The sequence below is a fragment of the Crinia signifera genome, chromosome 4 (assembly GCF_055691185.1).
Source record: "Crinia signifera chromosome 4, ASM5569118v1, whole genome shotgun sequence".
Taxonomy (NCBI): domain Eukaryota; kingdom Metazoa; phylum Chordata; class Amphibia; order Anura; family Myobatrachidae; genus Crinia; species Crinia signifera.
In genome coordinates, this window is record NC_139220.1 from 65,290,915 (window position 1) to 65,309,452 (window position 18,538).

General features: G+C 41.7%; 1 protein-coding gene across 2 annotated transcripts in view; it reads left to right on the plus strand.

Moving 5' to 3' along the window:
- The window catches only part of FBXW11 (F-box and WD repeat domain containing 11), a 179,822-nt gene that overhangs the window by 140,997 nt on the left and 20,287 nt on the right, over positions 1 to 18,538 (plus strand). For both annotated transcript variants that reach the window (XM_083181812.1, XM_083181811.1), the window contains one exon: positions 2,619 to 2,807. In XM_083181812.1, the coding sequence (XP_083037938.1) occupies positions 2,619 to 2,780 (162 nt within the window). In that variant the 3' untranslated portion in view covers positions 2,781 to 2,807. The remainder of the gene's footprint in view (positions 1 to 2,618; positions 2,808 to 18,538) is intronic.

Sequence of the window (18,538 nt, forward strand, 5' to 3'; positions counted from 1 at the left end):
CCTTTTTTTAAATATGTTACCTCAAACCATATTTGATCCTTATTGCTTTGTAAGGATATCAATATGTCTATATCCTAAGTCTGTTTAAATTGCTCTACTGTATTTTCCTATACCAATTCTGATGAGAGGCTGTTCCACTTATCCATTACCCTTTCTGTGAAGTAATTTTTCCAAATTGACCCTGAATCTTCCTCCCTCTAGTTTCTGAACCTTGTTAAAACTCTTGAAATATTTGAAGGTTTCTAGCATGTCCCCAATTTCCTTTCTCTGCTCTAAACTATACATATTAAGATATTTTTGTCTTTCCAGGTAGTTGCCCTTCTTTGTACAGTCTCTAATGTATTTATATCCTTCTGGAGATATGGCTTCCAGAACTGAACACAGTACTCTAGATGAGGTCGTACTAATGACCTATACAGTGGCATTATTACTTCTGTCTACTGCCGATACCTCTCCCTGTGCAACCAAGCATCTGATTTGCCTCCTTCGTTGCTTTGTTACATTGCCTACCTGCCTTATAAGTCACATGAAATAGTGACGCCTAGATACCTTTCCTCCTCAGTAGCTTCCATTATAGTGCCATTTATACTACATTTAGTCTTTGAAATTTTTGAGACCCAAGTGCATGATTTTGCATTTTTTGGGGGAATTAAACTTTAGTTGCCATGCTCTTGACCAATTCTCTAATCTACCTAGATCATCAATAATTTGTTTTACCCCTCCTGGTGTGTCTACCCTGTGTATGTACTTCTAATTACACTTGCTTCTGAACCTAATTCGTGGAGTGCCGCCTGATATGTTCTAAGTAGGAACAATATATGACGTATCTAAATCCCAGCAGGGCACCCCGGCAGCTGACTCTGGGTGAGACAGTCAGCTGCCGGGGCGCCCTGCTGGAACTCCCACCAATTTTTTCAAAACATTTTTTTTACGACGTATCGAATTAATTGACTGTGTTGTATATTCACTCAAGGTTTCTACTGCTGGTAACACTTTTATATTAATCTGGTCTTGTACAAACTGAAACTTTGTTCAAGTTTTTCCTCCTTTGACCTCTTCACCTTCAGAGACCAAGAATGTCCTCTCTCTGTTGAGTGCTTCAGATTTCACCATCTAGTATAACTTGGAAGCCATCTAGCATTGTTAAATCCCTATCACTATTTATAATTGCCCACCAAAGTTTGGCTTTTTTTCTTAGTATGGGACTTTTTGTGTTGAATGTATGGGCCTATGGTATACAAGGGATGATCAGCTTTTGGGCCAAAGATGGCATTATTTCTGTAATAGCACTGTTCACGGGCTGCTGTTGTGAAGGTGTATTTATTATTTATTTACAGTTTATTATATAGCGCAGCATATTCCGTTGAGCTTTACAATTGGAAACAACAGTTAATAAACAAGCTGGGTAGATACAAACCGACATGAAGGTAGGATTACAATCTATAGGGATAAAATTGTGACTTGGACAAGTGGCACCACTATGAATAACCAACATGGAAACTGTGGAACACCATGTGCCATTAATGTGAGAGGTGAATATCGACTACTAAGGTGCATCTCAGGGTTGCTCAGTGGAGCAGCTTACCATCAAAATGAACCTGGGGCTACAAGTTCAGCAAACCCTTCTACATATGGGGCTTCAAAGCAAAGGATGGTCACTGCACCTTCAATTTACACGGCAGTATTGGAAATCTCCTGGTTGGTGGAGGGTTGCCTTCTAAGATGAGTCACATTTTCTGCTTCGTCGAACAGAAAAATGTTTACATGTCTGATGAGTAACATCAGAAAACAAATACCATACAACCATTGATGGAAGAACACATGCGGTCGGCGGCAGCGTTTTAGTCTGGGGAATGTTTTCTTGGCATTCTCTGGACCATCTTATCCATGTGGAAGGCACTCTTGACCAATTTGGTATTCATTGTATCCTTGCAGATCACATACACCCATACATGCTGATTGTCTTCCCTGGGTGGATGGGACAGCAAGACGAGACATGTCACCTAGCTAGAAATGTCCAACAATGGTTGAGCGAGCACGACCAAGACTTCCACATACTTCTCTGATTGGCTATTAGCTGGTGGTCTTAATAATGTGATTCTACTGTGGGTGTGCATATTTTATATTTTTTTGTGGTTGAATGGCTTTTTCTTGTGTCCCAAAGATGGTTTTATTATAATTGTTTTTTATTTGTTTGTCTATTTGTTTCATTTGGCTTAAAGTGATCTTGCAGAATTGCCTTGCTCAGTTCAAGTCCTTTTGCATTGATATATTTGCCATGAGCTATTTGTCTGAAAAGGGTGAATTACCATTTTACATACCTTGTTAAGAATAATGTATAAAGTATGCTTAATAGCGTGATAGCCCATGAACAATTTATCATGTCACCATGCAGTAAATAAATTACATTAGCATTTCAAACAGCTGGAATATCATTTATCCCATGCCAGTGCATTTTACCTACAGAACCTATTTTCAAAATCAGGATTAAACTTTTTAACGGTAAAATAAAGCGGTTTATTTTTATGTGACTATTTGTTTAGCATATCCTGTTTCTATTGTAAGTATGGAGTAATATCTTATGTGCTCTCTCTAACAAAAGCCATTTATTTTTTTAGGAACATTCAGGACGCGTATTTCGCCTTCAATTCGATGAATTCCAAATCATTAGCAGCTCCCATGATGATACAATTTTGATCTGGGATTTTCTAAACGTTCCTTCAAATGCTCCAAATGATACACGTTCTCCATCTAGGACATACACTTACATCTCCAGATAGCATCATGCACTTTTCTGGCGTTACCAGGTGAGTTTCATTTTTCACACTCTTGTCTATATGTTATTGGAATAGTATTTCCTATAAGATACATACCATTTAAAATTCTTGTCTTTGTTTTTATTTATTTTTTGTTTTTTAACTTTTCTCTTGCCATCTATCTGTGCCTCCCATTCTGGCAGGTGTATTAAGCCTGGCGAAGAGATAAACTGGAGATAAAGTGAAAGGAGATAATGCACCGGCCAATCAACTTCCAACTGTCATATTTCAAACACAGCTGATTGGCCGGTGCGTTATCTCCTTCCACTTTATCTCCAGTTTATCTCTTCACCAGGCTGAATACATCTGCCCCATTATTACTTGCATGCTAATCACACTTAGCCAACCAATTTATTAATTCCCCAAATAAATGAAGTTACTTCAGTGTCAGTTAATTGCTTCATCTAAAAATGGTTGTGGATAGCATTTAGCCTATTTCATTTGTATTGCAGTAAGCCCAAGATCTTGAACACAATCTGACATTTTCATTTGCTACAATTCTTGCCCATGTGATCACCTGTCTGTATGGCAGGTGCGGCCTGCATTACGTATTCATTATTAAGTTGACATCTTATCATCCTTGGGGCACTTATCAACAGGTGCTCAAGGCTCTTTGAAAATGGTAATCCAAAGAAAATCATCCCTGGCATGCTATGAATGTACACCATGTAAATAAGCGATTGGACATTGACAGCAAATAGATCAACAAGATTTTATTGACTACATGGGAAATGAGGCTCTAGACTGCACACCCTGACTATTGGGTGCTACTCAAAACAGAAGGAGTGCAGGTGCACTTTACTGCCTCCGTAAAGGCATCCGTGCCTTTTACAGAGGTAGAAATCAGGGATGGGGAACCTTCGGCCCTCCAGCTGTTGTTCAACTGCATATCCCAGCATGCCCTGCTACAGTTTTGCTATTTGGCCATACTAAAACTGTTGCAGGGCTGTGTAGTTCAACAACAGCTGAAGGGTCAAAGGTTCCCCATCCCTGGCATAGATGCTGAGGGGGGAGGAGGCCAGTGCTCAAGTGTGTCCTAATGATGGGGAGGGATTCCGGTTGTTTCTATGTATATAAGTCTGTTTTGTGAGACCATTGTTTGTCCCTCACGACAGGCATTACAGGCCGAACCATAAACATACTTTGTTTTTTCACCACATGGAAGTGCCGCCTTATTCTACATTACTTTCATGGACATATTGTCTTGGAGGGGGCACCGGACCATTACACAAAGGAGAGTGCTATGAGTGCCACAGTCGAAAGTGAGATTGGCGCCTCCTTGTGCAGTATGTATGTAATAAATTGACTCCCTCCACCACATAGAGACAACAGCACCCAGAAAATTCAAGGAGTACCGTTTCTGGTGGTATTCCACCACTGCTTGATACGTGCTTCAATTATGGGTATCCACTGTCTATCCGGAAAACTTATTTTAACACTATTGTATTCCTCTCATTGGCAATGCACAAGAAAGAAACAGTAGTGTAATACCATTTACACAGTTTATTCGCACCACAAACACAATAAAATATCAGTACAATATAAAATAATTTTTTTTCAGCTTATCTGATGTAAGATGAAGTCAGTCCATCACCAAGCAATAGAACCAGTCACCTCGACGCGTTTCGTCCTTGCCCTTCCGGCTGGACTTGCACAGGAGTGTGACTGTTTAGCTCAAAAGTCCTGTTTATATAGTATGTGTTAAACCAACTTCCGTTTTAGAATTCCCACCACTGCTGGTGTACACTTCCGGTTCCAAGAATACTAGTGGAATGCATAATTCTACTTCCGGGAGTCCCAGTGGAACGCACAGGACTTCCGGTTTTTACACACTATCTAAAAAGGCCGCTAATTGCGGTAAACTCACAATTCTCTAAACAACATTACTAATACATATAACTCGCACCAATGTGGCTAATATGTCCCCAAATTGTTAAATAGAAATAAGCACGAGTGAAACACTGATGCGGCTTCTCACTTTTGCATCAGGGACATGCATCTCCTTCCGGAGTGCGCGCAGATTACCCGATCTGCTTCCATGCGTGCCCGTTGTCATGGCTACGCCCACTGACCATCTCTAACTGATGGACACCACATTGTTGCACATTTAACTTCCATAAGACCCGCTGGAACGCACAGGGCTTCCGGTATCGCTGTGAAGCTCTTTTTTTTTACTTTTGTTGTGGTTCAAAATTACTCTCAGAAAAAAAAACATACAATAAATGTCCATATATTAGACATTAATATTGTTAACATGGAAAAATAATTGATAAGAAATGGCAGAGGGTTTATATGGTCACAATGCCCGGACCCTCCCTCCAATCCCCTATTACAATGTAATAAACTACAGTATACAATATAATATACAATATAAAAACTACACGGTGCACAAGAAGAATCACAGAAAATAAACAAGATCAATTCCATAGCAGCAAAGATGAATATAAATGTGAATATAGCAGCAAGAAAAAGGGGGGTATGACATAATAATTTCAAATTATGTTAAAAATTCATTAACAGGGTAAACTCCTAAAAAGGGGGCCAACTAATAGTTGTCATTATTATTATTATAATTTTATTTATAAGGGGCCACAAGTGTTTCGCAGCGCTGTACAAAGGGAACAATACAGGGAGACAAAGCTTGGCATAACATTGAATAAATAACAAAAATACAGTACAAATAAATAGCGCCACAGATCAATACACATTACAGCTTAAATGTAAGTAGTGAGGACTCAATCAACATACAACTAGAGGCTTGATGCCAATGATGGAGAGTAGTATGCGGACAAAGATGGTCACTGAGTGTTGGAGTATAGGAGAGCTGTGAGTGAAATGTCAAGAGAAGTGGGCTTTGACAACAGGAGGGAAGAGGGCCCTGCTCAGAGGATTTTACAATCTAGTAGGAAGGGGAGACAGACAGATTACAAGAGGTGCAAGCGAGTGGGTGGTGGTTAGATAGCAGGATGTAAAAAGGCAAGGGGTCGGAGAACCAGCTGGTTTATGCAGTGGAAGGGTACGCTTTGATGAATAGGTGAGTTTTTAGTGCCCGTTTGAAGCTTTGCAAGGTCGGGGAGAGTCTAATGGAGCGAGGAAGTGCGTTCCACTGAAGGGGTGCAGCACGGGCAAAGTCCTGTACTCTAGCATGGGAAGCAGTGATCAGGGTGGAGGAGAGACGACAGTCGTCAGCCGACTGTAGAGGGCGGGAGGGTGCATGAATGGAGATGAGGTTAGAGATATATGGAGCAATGGAATTAGAGATGGCCCTGTATGTGAGTGTGAGGTGTTTGAAGAGGATTCTGTAGAGGAATGGAAGCCAGTGCAGATTTTGTTGAAGGGGAGTGGCAGAATTAGAGCGGCGGGAGAGGAAGATAAGCCTGGCTGCAGCATTGAGGACAGATTGGAGAGGAGCCAGTTGGGATTGAGCGAGGCCGGTGAGGAGAACATTGCAGTAGTCCAGCCGTGAGATGACCAGTGAGTGGATGATCAGCTTAGTTGCACTCTGTGAGAGAAAGGGCCTGATGCGAGCAATGTTGCGTAACTGGAACCGGCAAGAATGGGCCAGGGCTTGGATGTGGGGTGCAAAGGAGAGGGAGGAGTCAAGAGTGACACCCAGGCAGCGGAGCGGGGGAGATGGTGGTGGTGTTAACAGTGATAGAGATATTAGTAGGGGGCATAGCTCTGGGTGGGGGAAAGATAATCAGTTCGGTTTTGTCCAGTTTGGTTTTGTCATTGAGGCCATTCGGTGCTAGGGTACCTAATTCATGTATCCAGTACATCTCACGTCTGGATAATAAATTCTCCCTGTCTCTCCCTCTGGGGCCAAGGGTTACATGTTCTAAAACTTTGCATTTCTCCTATGTCACATCTTTGCTTCATATCTGATTACAATACTTTTTCTTATGTGACGGATGAGACTGTATAAGATTGAGCTTTTCAAAAATGTAAAGAAAATGTTTCTATTGTATTTGTGTAACTTCTCATATGCAATCTTACTCAAATAAAAATTAACATGCAAAAAAAAAAAAAACTTTGCATTTAAAATCTTATGTGCTGCTGTTATGATATTTCCACCTTATTTTCTATTCCTCTAATGTGCACCTACATTCTGATTTTTAGACTACGTTTCGTTTTTCCTAAATACTTAAGGCCGCACTTGCACTCAAGCATGTAGACTACCCAACACGTATTGCAGTTCACTAGACTCTTCAATTTAAAAGACTGCGTACCATTGAAATTACTAAAAGTTTTTCCATCTGAGTGTGCAAATTGGCAGATATTGCACTTATTACATTTGTTAAAGCCTTTCACTTGGGCCCAGGGATTGTCAGCTTCTACCTTCCTCTTTGAAAGCATACTAGGTGCTAGATTATCTTTAATATTTTTTGCCTTTTTAAAAACAACGTCTGGTCTAGGTGGGAGGATATTTGTCAAAACCGGGTCCTTGTGCAAAATGTCCCAATGTTTGGTTAAAATTTTCCTAATACTCCACCTAGACCAGCGGGTCTTCCGGAAGTTCAATGTGCAACAATGTGGCGTCCATCATTTAGAGATGGTCAGCGGGCGTAGCCATGACAACGGGCACGAACGGAAGCAGATTGGATAATCTGCGGAAGTAGATGCATGTCCCTGATGGGAAAGTGAGAAGCCGCATCAGTGTTTCACTCGTGCTTATTTCTATTTAACAATTTGGGGACATATGAGCCGCATTGGTGCGAGTTATATGTATTAGTAATGTTGTTCAGAGAATCATGAGTTTACCGCTATTAGCGAGATTTTAGATAGAATTAGAATTATGCGTTCCACTAGTATTCTTGGATCCGGAAGTGTACACCCGCAGTGGCGGGAATTCTAAACAGGAAGTTGGTTTAACACATACTATATAAACAAGACTTTTGAGCTAAACAGTCACGCTCCTGAGGAAGTCCAGCCGGAAGGGCAAGGACGAAACGCGTCGAGGTGACTGGTTCTATTGCTTGGTGATGGACTGACTTCATCTTACATCAGATAAGCTGAAAAAAAATCTTTTATATTGTACGGATATTTTATTGTTTTTGTGGTGCGAATAAACTGTGTAAATGGTATTACACTAGTGTTTCCTTCTTGTGCTCTTGTTTCCCATGTGCATTGCCAATGAGAGGAATACGAGAAGTTTTCCAGATAGACGGTGGATACCCATAATTGAATCACGTATCAAGCAGTGGTGGAATACCACCAGAAATGGTACTCCTTGAATTTTAGGGGTGCTGTTGTGTCTCTCTGGGCCTTATTTTGGTTCATTCTTTCTGACAAAATCCTTCTTAGATGGGCAAAACCATGTGCACTGCAGGTGGGGCAGGTGTTACTTGTGCAGAGAGAATTAGATTTGGGTGGGGTTTTACTTCAAAGTGAGATCTATATTGCAGTGTAAAAATAAAGCAGTCAGTATTTTCCCTGCACAGAAACAAAATAACTCACCCAAATCTAATTCTCTCTGCACATGTTACATCTGCCCCCCCTGCAGTGCACATGGTTTTGTCCATCTAAGAAGGATTTTGTCAGAAAGAATGAACCAAAATAAGGCCCTCTATGTGGTGGAGGGAGTCATTTTATTACATACATATTGCACAAGGAGGTGCCCATCTTACTTTTGTTTTTTAGATCATTGTAAAGTGTATTCCGTGAACAGAACCCCATTGGAGAGGTGCTGCTGCCCTGAACGAAGGGAGAGTGCTTAAAAGCGTACAATTTTAGAGTACGAACGTGTCTCGGGACTCACAATTAAGTGACATTATGAGGGTTATTTTTTTTGATTGTGCTGATATATATATATATATATATACTTGCAATTCGAGTCGGCACTCCACAAATAAATAACTTGGCCCGGTGCCCGCCAACTCCCACAGGAATAGACAATGCAATAGATGAAGCGGCACTCGTAGCACTTAGGAAAATAATACACGGAGACAGCAATGCGTTTCTCAACGTTTCAATCAGTCACGATTTTCGTCAGGAGAAGTACTTCTCCTGACGAAAATCGTGACTGATTGAAACGTTGAGAAACGCATTGCTGTCTCCGTGTATTATTTTCCTAAGTGCTACGAGTGCCGCTTCATCTATTGCAATATATATATATATATATATATATATATATATATATATATATATATATATATATATATATATATATATATATATATATATATATATATATATATATATATATATATATATATATATATATATATATAGCAGAACAGGCAGGTAGGCACTCACTCTGAGTATTAAAGGCACGGTGCATAAGTCCATATAGTAATGATAAGGAAACTCACTCACCCAATCTCCGTAGCAGGCAGAAAAAGCAAGAAGGGACCAGCACTCGTTTTTTTTTGTGGAAGAAAAAGATTGTATTGGAGTTTACAATGCAGGCATGTTAAGTACAAACATCGTGTACAGCTGACCCAACAGCCGTTTCAACCAGAGGTTCTGGTTTTCGTCAGGGGTGACGCATACTGGAAGTAGTAGACATATAAATACATATGAAAAGGGCGCCAGTCCCTCCTACATTGACCCTGTCAGCTGGTATCGCCAGCGGGTTCAGTGGTGACTGACAGCCGCAGCAGCGGGGCTGCCGTCATCAGGGCTGACGTCAGCAGGGGATTCCCTGTGTCTCTCCGTATGCGATCAGCTGTATAGAGCTGTTTGATGTGCGGGCGCCGGACTGCTTGTTCCTAAGGCAACAAGCTGGGTGTAAAACAAATGGCCAGACGGGAGTGATAATGTGAAGTGTGTAATGTGTAAAACAAAGTGGGCGCTGTCATAATAAACCGACAGCTGACATGTGTCCAATGTAGACAATGGGACCTCACGGTGATGAAACTAAGTGGGATGCGTGTTGGTGCTGGCAAGTGATGGCCCAGGGGTGGATATGGCAACGCCTACGGTGCAACAGTGTGCACTAACAGAGCTAATGGTACAGCAATACACACTTAGTAACTTTCACATATTGCAAGCAACTACAACGGTGGGCTGGTGCATATGGCAATGCTCACCATTCAGAAGCACACTCAGGTGCTGTTTGTGAGCCCCATCCGTTTAGTGCTGCTGAGTGCTCTGCAGACTGGACACCAAAAAGCAGTTGCCACCCAAGGCTGGTACATACGGCGATGCTCCCCTGTTACAGAAGAGGCCCGAATCTGAGGGATAAATTGGTCGTTACAGATAGGACTCGGTCCATTGACAAATCCAATTGCTGGCTTATGAAAAAACCAGGAGTGTTCAGATGCACTTATATGTCTACTACTTCCAGTATGCGTCACCCCTGACGAAAACCAGAACCTCTGGTTGAAACGGCTGTTGGGTCAGCTGTACACGATGTTGTTACTTAACATGCCTGCATTGTAAACTCCAATACAATCTTTTTCTTCCACAAAAAAAACGAGTGCTGGTCCCTTCTTGCTTTTTCTGCCTGCTACGGAGATTGGGTGAGTGAGTTTCCATATATATATATATATATATAATCTCATACTGTAGTAAATTTTGTGTATTGGTTATTAATTTCAAAACAGTCAAAACTATAATAAACTGAGTTACATAACATTGTCGCTGTGGCGCTATAATTTCCAGAGCCCAGGGAGAACAAATTAAAATCATCAATGTAGATTAATTTGGGGGGGTCATTCATCGCTAGTCTAGTGAGATACCACGTAGTTGTTTTTAATGTAATTGTTTCCTCACGGAAAGTGGTAGTATCACAGAAAGAACACAAGGTCTACAGGAGTGGCGCATGGGACTCTCAGCTGATACGTAAAAATAAATCTGGACCCATCTGGGAAATGTATTAACCAGTTAAAAAGCTTTATTATGTTAAAAATAGCATACAATAAAAGTGCACATGCAAATCAATGTTTTTAAAGTGCAAATGCAATAACAAACAAGTAAAGCAGGGAGTATTTAACAAGCTTATACCAGTAGACGGGTGTAGAATCAACAATTATCTCGCCATAAGAGGTGGATGCGATGGGCTAGGTGCTCAAAAAGATGGTGGGTCCCGGGTAGCCACTGCAACCACCTCTTATGGTGTCCACAGCAGCAGGTGAGCAGATGTCCTTGTTCACCCTGTCGACATCAGAGGAGGAGGCATTGTTGTTTTTACAACCAAAAAAAAATTTGCTGCCAGTTACGCAGACTTGCGTTAACCGGCATCCCATGAGGCTCGCAGTGAAAGAAGGTACGTTGCACTGCCACATCAAGTCCTGCCGTCGAAAGGTCACTGTGCGAGCAGACCTTTGGTACCCTGGATGCCGGCTGCCGTTCGTCACCCTGATAAGGTTTCTGTGCTGCTGGGCACAGGAACTTACTAGTGTTGTCTACCACCGGAGGTAGTTACAGATGTCGATTAAGACGACGGTGCAGTATAACGCACTTATGAGGGAGGCCTACCTACAAATAATCAGTGGGGTATTGATACCCCTATTTACCCTACTGATTATTTGTTTATTTGTTCAAGTAGGAACCTTTATTATGTAACCATGTTTCCGGCTAGTTATAGGAACGATCATTTGTTGATGTGTCCCCTTATGTGTCACTTCAGCCGGCTCAGTTGGTACCAATAAATACTGTGGAACCAGATTGAGGTCTGTGATGAAGATGGGAACAATTTCCCCGGCGGACAATAGCCCATTACCTCACTTCCGCTAGGTTATGTCCGGCGGATTGGATAAACAATGAACATCAAAATATTTACATTGTGGTTTCCAGCGGATAAACGCCCGTCGCGTCACTTCCGCTGAGCAAACTTCCAGATGGATATAGTCCTAGTCTGCTACAGCTTTGAGCCCACACGCTGACTCTTTAGGCAGAAGTAGAGGTGGAACGCGTATGCGTTCAACCAGAGTTTAACATTTAGGAAAAACTAACATCTGATGTAAGTATTCTCTTATAACATCTACTAAACACGATTTATTTATAAATATACTTGCATACCTACTAGCTGATTCATTTCCTCTCTATTGGTATATGAATTTAGAAACATTATCCCGGCCGGTCATGTGACTTGGACCCGGAAGTACTATGATTGTTTGTTTTTATACCTGATATTTTCTTTTTATTAAAACTGTGATTGAACCTTATGTGATTATTAGTAATTATATGTCTGTCTCCAAACCGCTATATGGATGCTCTTTTTTTATAGTACTACTGTTTATTACAATTCTGATTGCTCAGCCTCTAATTGAGTGCTCATTAGTAGTGCTATATATACACCATCTATCCCCATATTCCTCGTCACCTTTGATGAAGCTACAGCCAGTAGTGAAAGTAGTAGTCCGATGTTTCTGCACACCTGGAGAAACTGTTTGGTTACCTTGGACTGTCTTTACATCATTTGGGTCGCTCCAACCAGTGCCTTAAGTGTGGGAACCAACCACGGGCCCTACAGCGATTCCTGACCCTCCATCTGATATTTGGAGCCACCAGGTCACCAACTACCGTTACCATCTGCTATTTGGAGCCCTTGGGTCACTAGCTACCAATACCATCGGGAAATATTCAATTCAAAGCCACCACCCACCATCCAGTTGTCTCACACTGCTTTCCTCCAGCGGCTTGTCGGGGGCACCGCACCACCAGAGAGGACCTTGGGACACTAGGTGAGCAAACGTCCGGACCCATATGCAGATTCCTCCAGCGGCATAACATCAGGAGACCGTGTGAATAGAGAGGACTTGTATTTCTTTACTCCAAATCACAGACAGTGACCATATATTCAGTCCTTGGTAATGTGCACTTACCTGCTATTTCATTTATAAATACCTAAAACCCCTACTCCAATTCTCTTCAGGAGTTAGCATTCCAATCACTTTTAATATGTGATATTTATTGCATGTATAAATGTATTAATGTGTTTTTTATATAAATACTATCTTATTTCATTGTATTTGTGTTATTCATTGTAGCAAAAGGTGCTGCTCTCTACATTCAATTTTTAATTCAACTCTGTTACTGTGATCATAGCTTTCTCATGCACCCTAGATAAGCTAATTTATCTGAAACCTGTGACAGTTGACCCTTTAAAACTAATTCAAGAGTTGTGTTGGTTATAGTGTAGGACTTGCAGTGAAATGGGGTCCCTTGGCGATGGGCTGCAAGCTTAAATGCATTGATCAATTCATGAACCCATTATTTATTTGATCCAGTATTTATTTGATTATTTGTATATTAAGGTGTTAGTTTATTATGCTGAGTGCCGAGCCCTCTGTATTTGTATTTAGTGAGTGGTCACAGGTCCGTGCACCCCAGCCTGGGAATTGTGTGTGTGTGTGTGTGTGTGTGTGTGTGTGTGTGTGTGTATATATATGTATATATATATATATATATATATATATATATATATATATATATATATATATATATATAGTTTGTAGCGGCCCGGCACTCTCCTAAATGATGCAGCAGGCCCCGGTGCCCTCTCGGATAGAGGTAGATAGGTGGGCAATGATGGGCGGCACTCGGAGGTAACTTTCAAAGGTTTAATCAGGTGCGGCAAACGACCAACGTTTCGGGGGTGCGGTAACCCCTTTGTCAAGGTGCTCAAACGGAAAACAAGTGCAGAATAAAACATCTTACCTTTTATAGGTGAACATGGACAGTCCTCCCCGTCCGCCCCCTTGTGTGCGCGCCATACAGAGCCTTCCGGTACGGAAGTGCAGAGGGCGGAAGCTGTCCGAGCCTGTGTGCCACTGACACGCTGGTGACCCGCATGTTGTGGGTAGTCATGGCAACCTTCCGGATACAACAGTGTCTTCACCATCGGCTCTGCCTGACGCGAACAGCACTAGATGGGCAACAAAGTGAAATGTTTACAAGTGCATCATAGTGACTCAATATGATAAATGCGTGCATGTCAATAATAGTACAATTTAAAAAACATATTATGGTGCCCTGTGTGTAGACGCATCAGGGTGCGTGCATTAATAAGACGCTCCTATCCTTCAGTAAGGAGCGACCGCTGTGCAGTACAATAAAGGGGCAGAAGTGGCTCCGTGGGAGCTGATTGAAAGTGACATGTGCATATAATAAACTGAATTAAAAAGCGTTTCCAGTACCCATTAGGGGGGAGGGGTTTTACAATCAGGTTATCGGTTACAGTAAGATATGGAACATATAGTGCGCTTGAGGGACAAACCTCTTCAGGCATTTATTGGGTGACAAAGACACCTATGGGGGGGGGGGGTCGCAGATACTCGGGGGTGAATTATGGCCACCGTGGTGATGTTGCACTGCTAGGACGACTGCCTAGCAGTTTTTTGGGGGGGCTTTCAGACTCCTAAAAATACAGACAAAGGCATTCTGACGAAGTCCGTAGTGACGAAACGCGTTGGGTCGTGGTTTCCCGATGAGTCTACTGCTCCATTAACTGTTCCGTCCGGTCCTGATCCTAGTGTTTGACACGCTTGATACCGCTCCACCGCCGGGCTCACCTTCATCTGTGGGATCCACTGTGACCACCCCGCCTGTGCTGTGAACTCTGCTGCCCTTGTCCAGACGTGGCTTGTGCAACATGATACGGTTGATATGCTGATTATCTTTTACCTATATGTATGTACTTTTATTACCTTTTTTCAGTAAAGTCAAACTATTATACTTATCGGTGCGCTCCTTCTATTTTCTTCCATGTCCTTTGCTGTGTGAGGCACGAGCTAGCCTCCATTGAAGTCGAGCTGCCCTTATTACCTTTCCGTGGACGGAATCTATTGAAAATTGGGACTTTGCGCAGATTGGTACAGTGTCTGTAGGTACATATACATACATATGCAAGAAAAGACATGGGCATGACCCTCAGATATCACAGGACCATATATGACATGTATTTAAAGGGAAAGTACATTAATACCAGTGTGATCTTTGGGGACTGCCAGTTCCAATCTTAAGATCCATCTTGCCTCACATTTAAGAAGTGACAGACCCCTATTACCCCCTCTAATAGAGGCAGGGATATGGTCTATCCTACAGTATTTTAATTGTGCCATTGAATGGCCTGCCACAACCCAATGGCGGGCCACTGGCTGATCGCTGGTACCTTTGGAGATTGCTGATTTAATTGCTGACCTGTGGGCTGCCATACGTTCCTTAAAGGCACGCTCCGTTTTACCTATGTATGACAACCCATAGGGACAGACAATCTGGTACACCACATACATGCTATTGCAGGTCAAGGTGTGATTGATGGTCATGGACTTACCAGATTGGGGGATGTGGGAATGTAAGACCTCCAATCAGAAAACGACAGGTGGTACAAGTACACCTGACATTACCCCTAAGGATCTGCTTTTTAGGGGGATTGATTACTACATTGGTCTTAACCAATACATCTCTTAGGTTAGGTGGTCTTTTGTAACACGATAACAGATCTGTTTTCTGAAGGCCCAAATCCGGATCTGTCTTGACCATGGGCCAGAGTCGTTTAGAAATAGAGTTAACAACTCTACTACCAGAGTTAAACGTAGTAACCCATGGCATACGGGTTACTCCCAATGGCTCAGTTTTTTTAGGGGTCAACAAATCATCTCTATTTAAACTCATAACCTTGGATTTAGCTGACTCCAAAACAGACTGAGGATATCCTCTTTGTTGGAATCGCTCCAACATGGTTCCCATTTGGGCCTCCGCTTGTAATGGATTGGAGTTAATGCGCTTGGTGCGCAGTAGTTGGGAGAAAGGCAATCCTCTAACTGATGCACTAGGGTGACAGCTAGTGTAGTGTGTTGTTCCTGTCGGTATCCTTAGTATATAAACTGGTTACCAGGTTGCCCGACTCTACTCGTATTTCAACATCCAGAAACTTAACACACTCCTGACTATGGGTGTTCGTAAATTTTACTGGGCAATCCGTCAAGTTGTGTTGCTGTATGTGATCCACCAGGTCCTCAGCAGGACCCTTCCAAAAAATAAGCAGATCATCTATGTAGCGGGTGTAGAAAAGAATACGACCCACCACATGATGATCTGTGAAGAACACATCCTCCTCTACCTTAAACATAAAAATGTTTGCATATGAGGAAGGTGTACCCACACCGAAACAGCTGTCGGGCCGAATGGGGCTTATTACTACAGGGCTGCCCCTTGATTGAAGAGAATGATAAGTACAGCATTGTCTCTTCTGTTTTTGCATTGAAATGCTTTGGTTACTGGATTGAATTCTTTTTCAATACAATTGGATGAAATTTAACTGGTGGTGTGCTGGTCTCTCATTCCTGGATGCTTATAGTTGATGGGATCAGTGTTGTGTATATGTATGTATGTATATATATATATATATATATATATATATATATATATATATATATATATATATATATATATATATATTCTATCTCTATTTATCAGTATTTTAAGTTCCTTGACAACAGCTTGTGGTATGTTTTGCCATGGTGGCATAAAAGAAGGTACAGTACAGTTGGCTTAGATTGAAAACACCAATGTGTCCCAGATGTTCTCAATGTTTTAAGATCTGGACTCTGAGCTGGCCATTCCACACCTGTTTAAAAAAAAAAAAAAAAAACTGTCACAGTACTGTACATACATGCATCCACTGAAACATTGGAAATAAAATGTTTATTTGTATATTGAGTACCACTATGATGTCTGTGTATATGTGTAAATAAGATATGTGTGTATATGTGTGAGAGATTATTATAAGGGCACGGTCATGCTCTTATAGTAAGGCTGAATCGAACAAACGTAATTCTCCCATAGGGAACAACTTCTGAGATGGGGGCATGGTGTTTGAGGGGCTACATCTCAAAAGTAATTGGATGTACTGAGGTGAAATTTGGCATGGACGCGTAGAATCGTCACCTGGTGCTGTCTGCCAAATTAAGGTAAAATAATAAAAACTTAAGAATTGAGAGTAACCTAAAGTTTCAACTGTCAAGGTTTTTTTCTGCCACTTCCTGTATAGGATTTCAGACCGTTTTCCCATATAGGGCGGTATTCAATGAGCCTGATTCGCCATGTTTTTATGGCGAATTTGTGCTGTTTGGCGAATTTTTGACAAAAACGGCGAATCACCCTATTCAATGACCACATGGCAAATACATTTGAAGGTTTTTTTCGCCATGATTCACCGAGTAGGAATCTTTTTATGGAGAAGTGGAATGTGAACTTTTAAAATAGTGTTTTGTTTTTTACATTTGGTGTAAAAAAATCAGGAATTTTATTCTGAGGAGGGGCACGCTACTTTTATTCATGTGCTGTAAGCACATGAATATATATTTAATTAAAAAATATATATATATTTTTTTTTTACACAGCAGCCAGCAGGGGGCGCCGGAACCGAGCCGCTCATTACATATTCATATATTCACTGCACCCGATCGTTACGATCGGGTATAGTGAATATACACTCCCCTGCTGGCACCCCTGGGGGGCAGCCTGTGCTGCCTGGCACCCGGGGAGCCCACCTGCCCCCCACAAACGTTCTGGGCCAGGCAGAGAGACTTCCATCTCTCTGCCTGGCACCGTCCTCAGGCTCCCTGCGGCATTCGCCGCAGGAGCTCATATTCGCCAGTCAGGGGCAGCGAGCCCCTGACACGTTGAATACCGGAGCCCGCTGGCTCCGGAACGTGGCGAATGTGCAGCGAATCCTAAAAAGGATTCGCTGCACCTCGCAGGTATTCACATTGAATACCGCCCATAGTCTATGAGGGGATTTTTGGTAAGGAAGAATTAAGACTCGTGGTTTGTTTTATTAGATAGATATTGTCCCAGTGTAGTGCCTTTTGGGGCTAAGGTTTTTCAGATAGTTAGTTTTTTTTAAATTTAGTGAAACATGCCCCATTATAAAGATAGGGCATTTCAACTTGTAGCGGTTGAGCAGTGGCCGCTAGCAGGGGGTGTACTCCGAAAGGTTTCACTTGGGTGCACAAACATGGCTGACTTCTGCTCCCAAACTGAAATGATTTTGTGTAAGTGGAATTAGCTGTGGTTATGTTATAGTGGGGTGGGAGGTGGTAGGTGTGGGGGACGCTGTGTGATTATTAGCCCTGACACAGTTACATAGTAGGTGAGGCTGAATAAAGACTTGCGTCCATCTAGTTCAACCTATGTTTAGAATAGCTTATCCCTTGAGTATGTTCCGATACTTTAAAGACAGATTATGTTACTTATTCGTACCCATGGATGTTTTTAACCAATAAATGTTTATCCAACCTTATTTTAAACGTATTTATAGTGTCTGCCGACGCCACTTCTCCTGGAAGAGAGTTCCAAAGTTTGACTGTTCTGACTGTAAAGAAATTTTTTCTTCTAGATGAACAAAATATTTTTTCTTATAATCTAAACTCGTGCCCTCGCGTCCTAAATTCCTGTCTAGCAAAAAAAAAGTGTGTTTGACAGTTCCTTATATTGGCCCGTAATGTATTTATACATATTGAGCATGTTCCCTCTTAAACGTCTCTTCTCTAGTGTAAATAGTCGCAGATTGCTCAATCTCTCCTCGTAGCTTAAATTCTCCATATCCCTAATAAGCTTTGTTGCTCTTTTTTGGATTTTTTTCTAATTCTATGATGTCCTTTTCATAGCGTGGGGCCCAGAATTGTACTCCATATTCGAGGTGCGGTCTAACCAATGATTTGTACAGAGGCATAATTACTTTTGAATCCCTAGTTTCCATGCCCCTTTTAATACATGCTAGAGTTTTGTTGGCCTTTTTTGCTGCTATATTACGTTGAGCACTACACCCT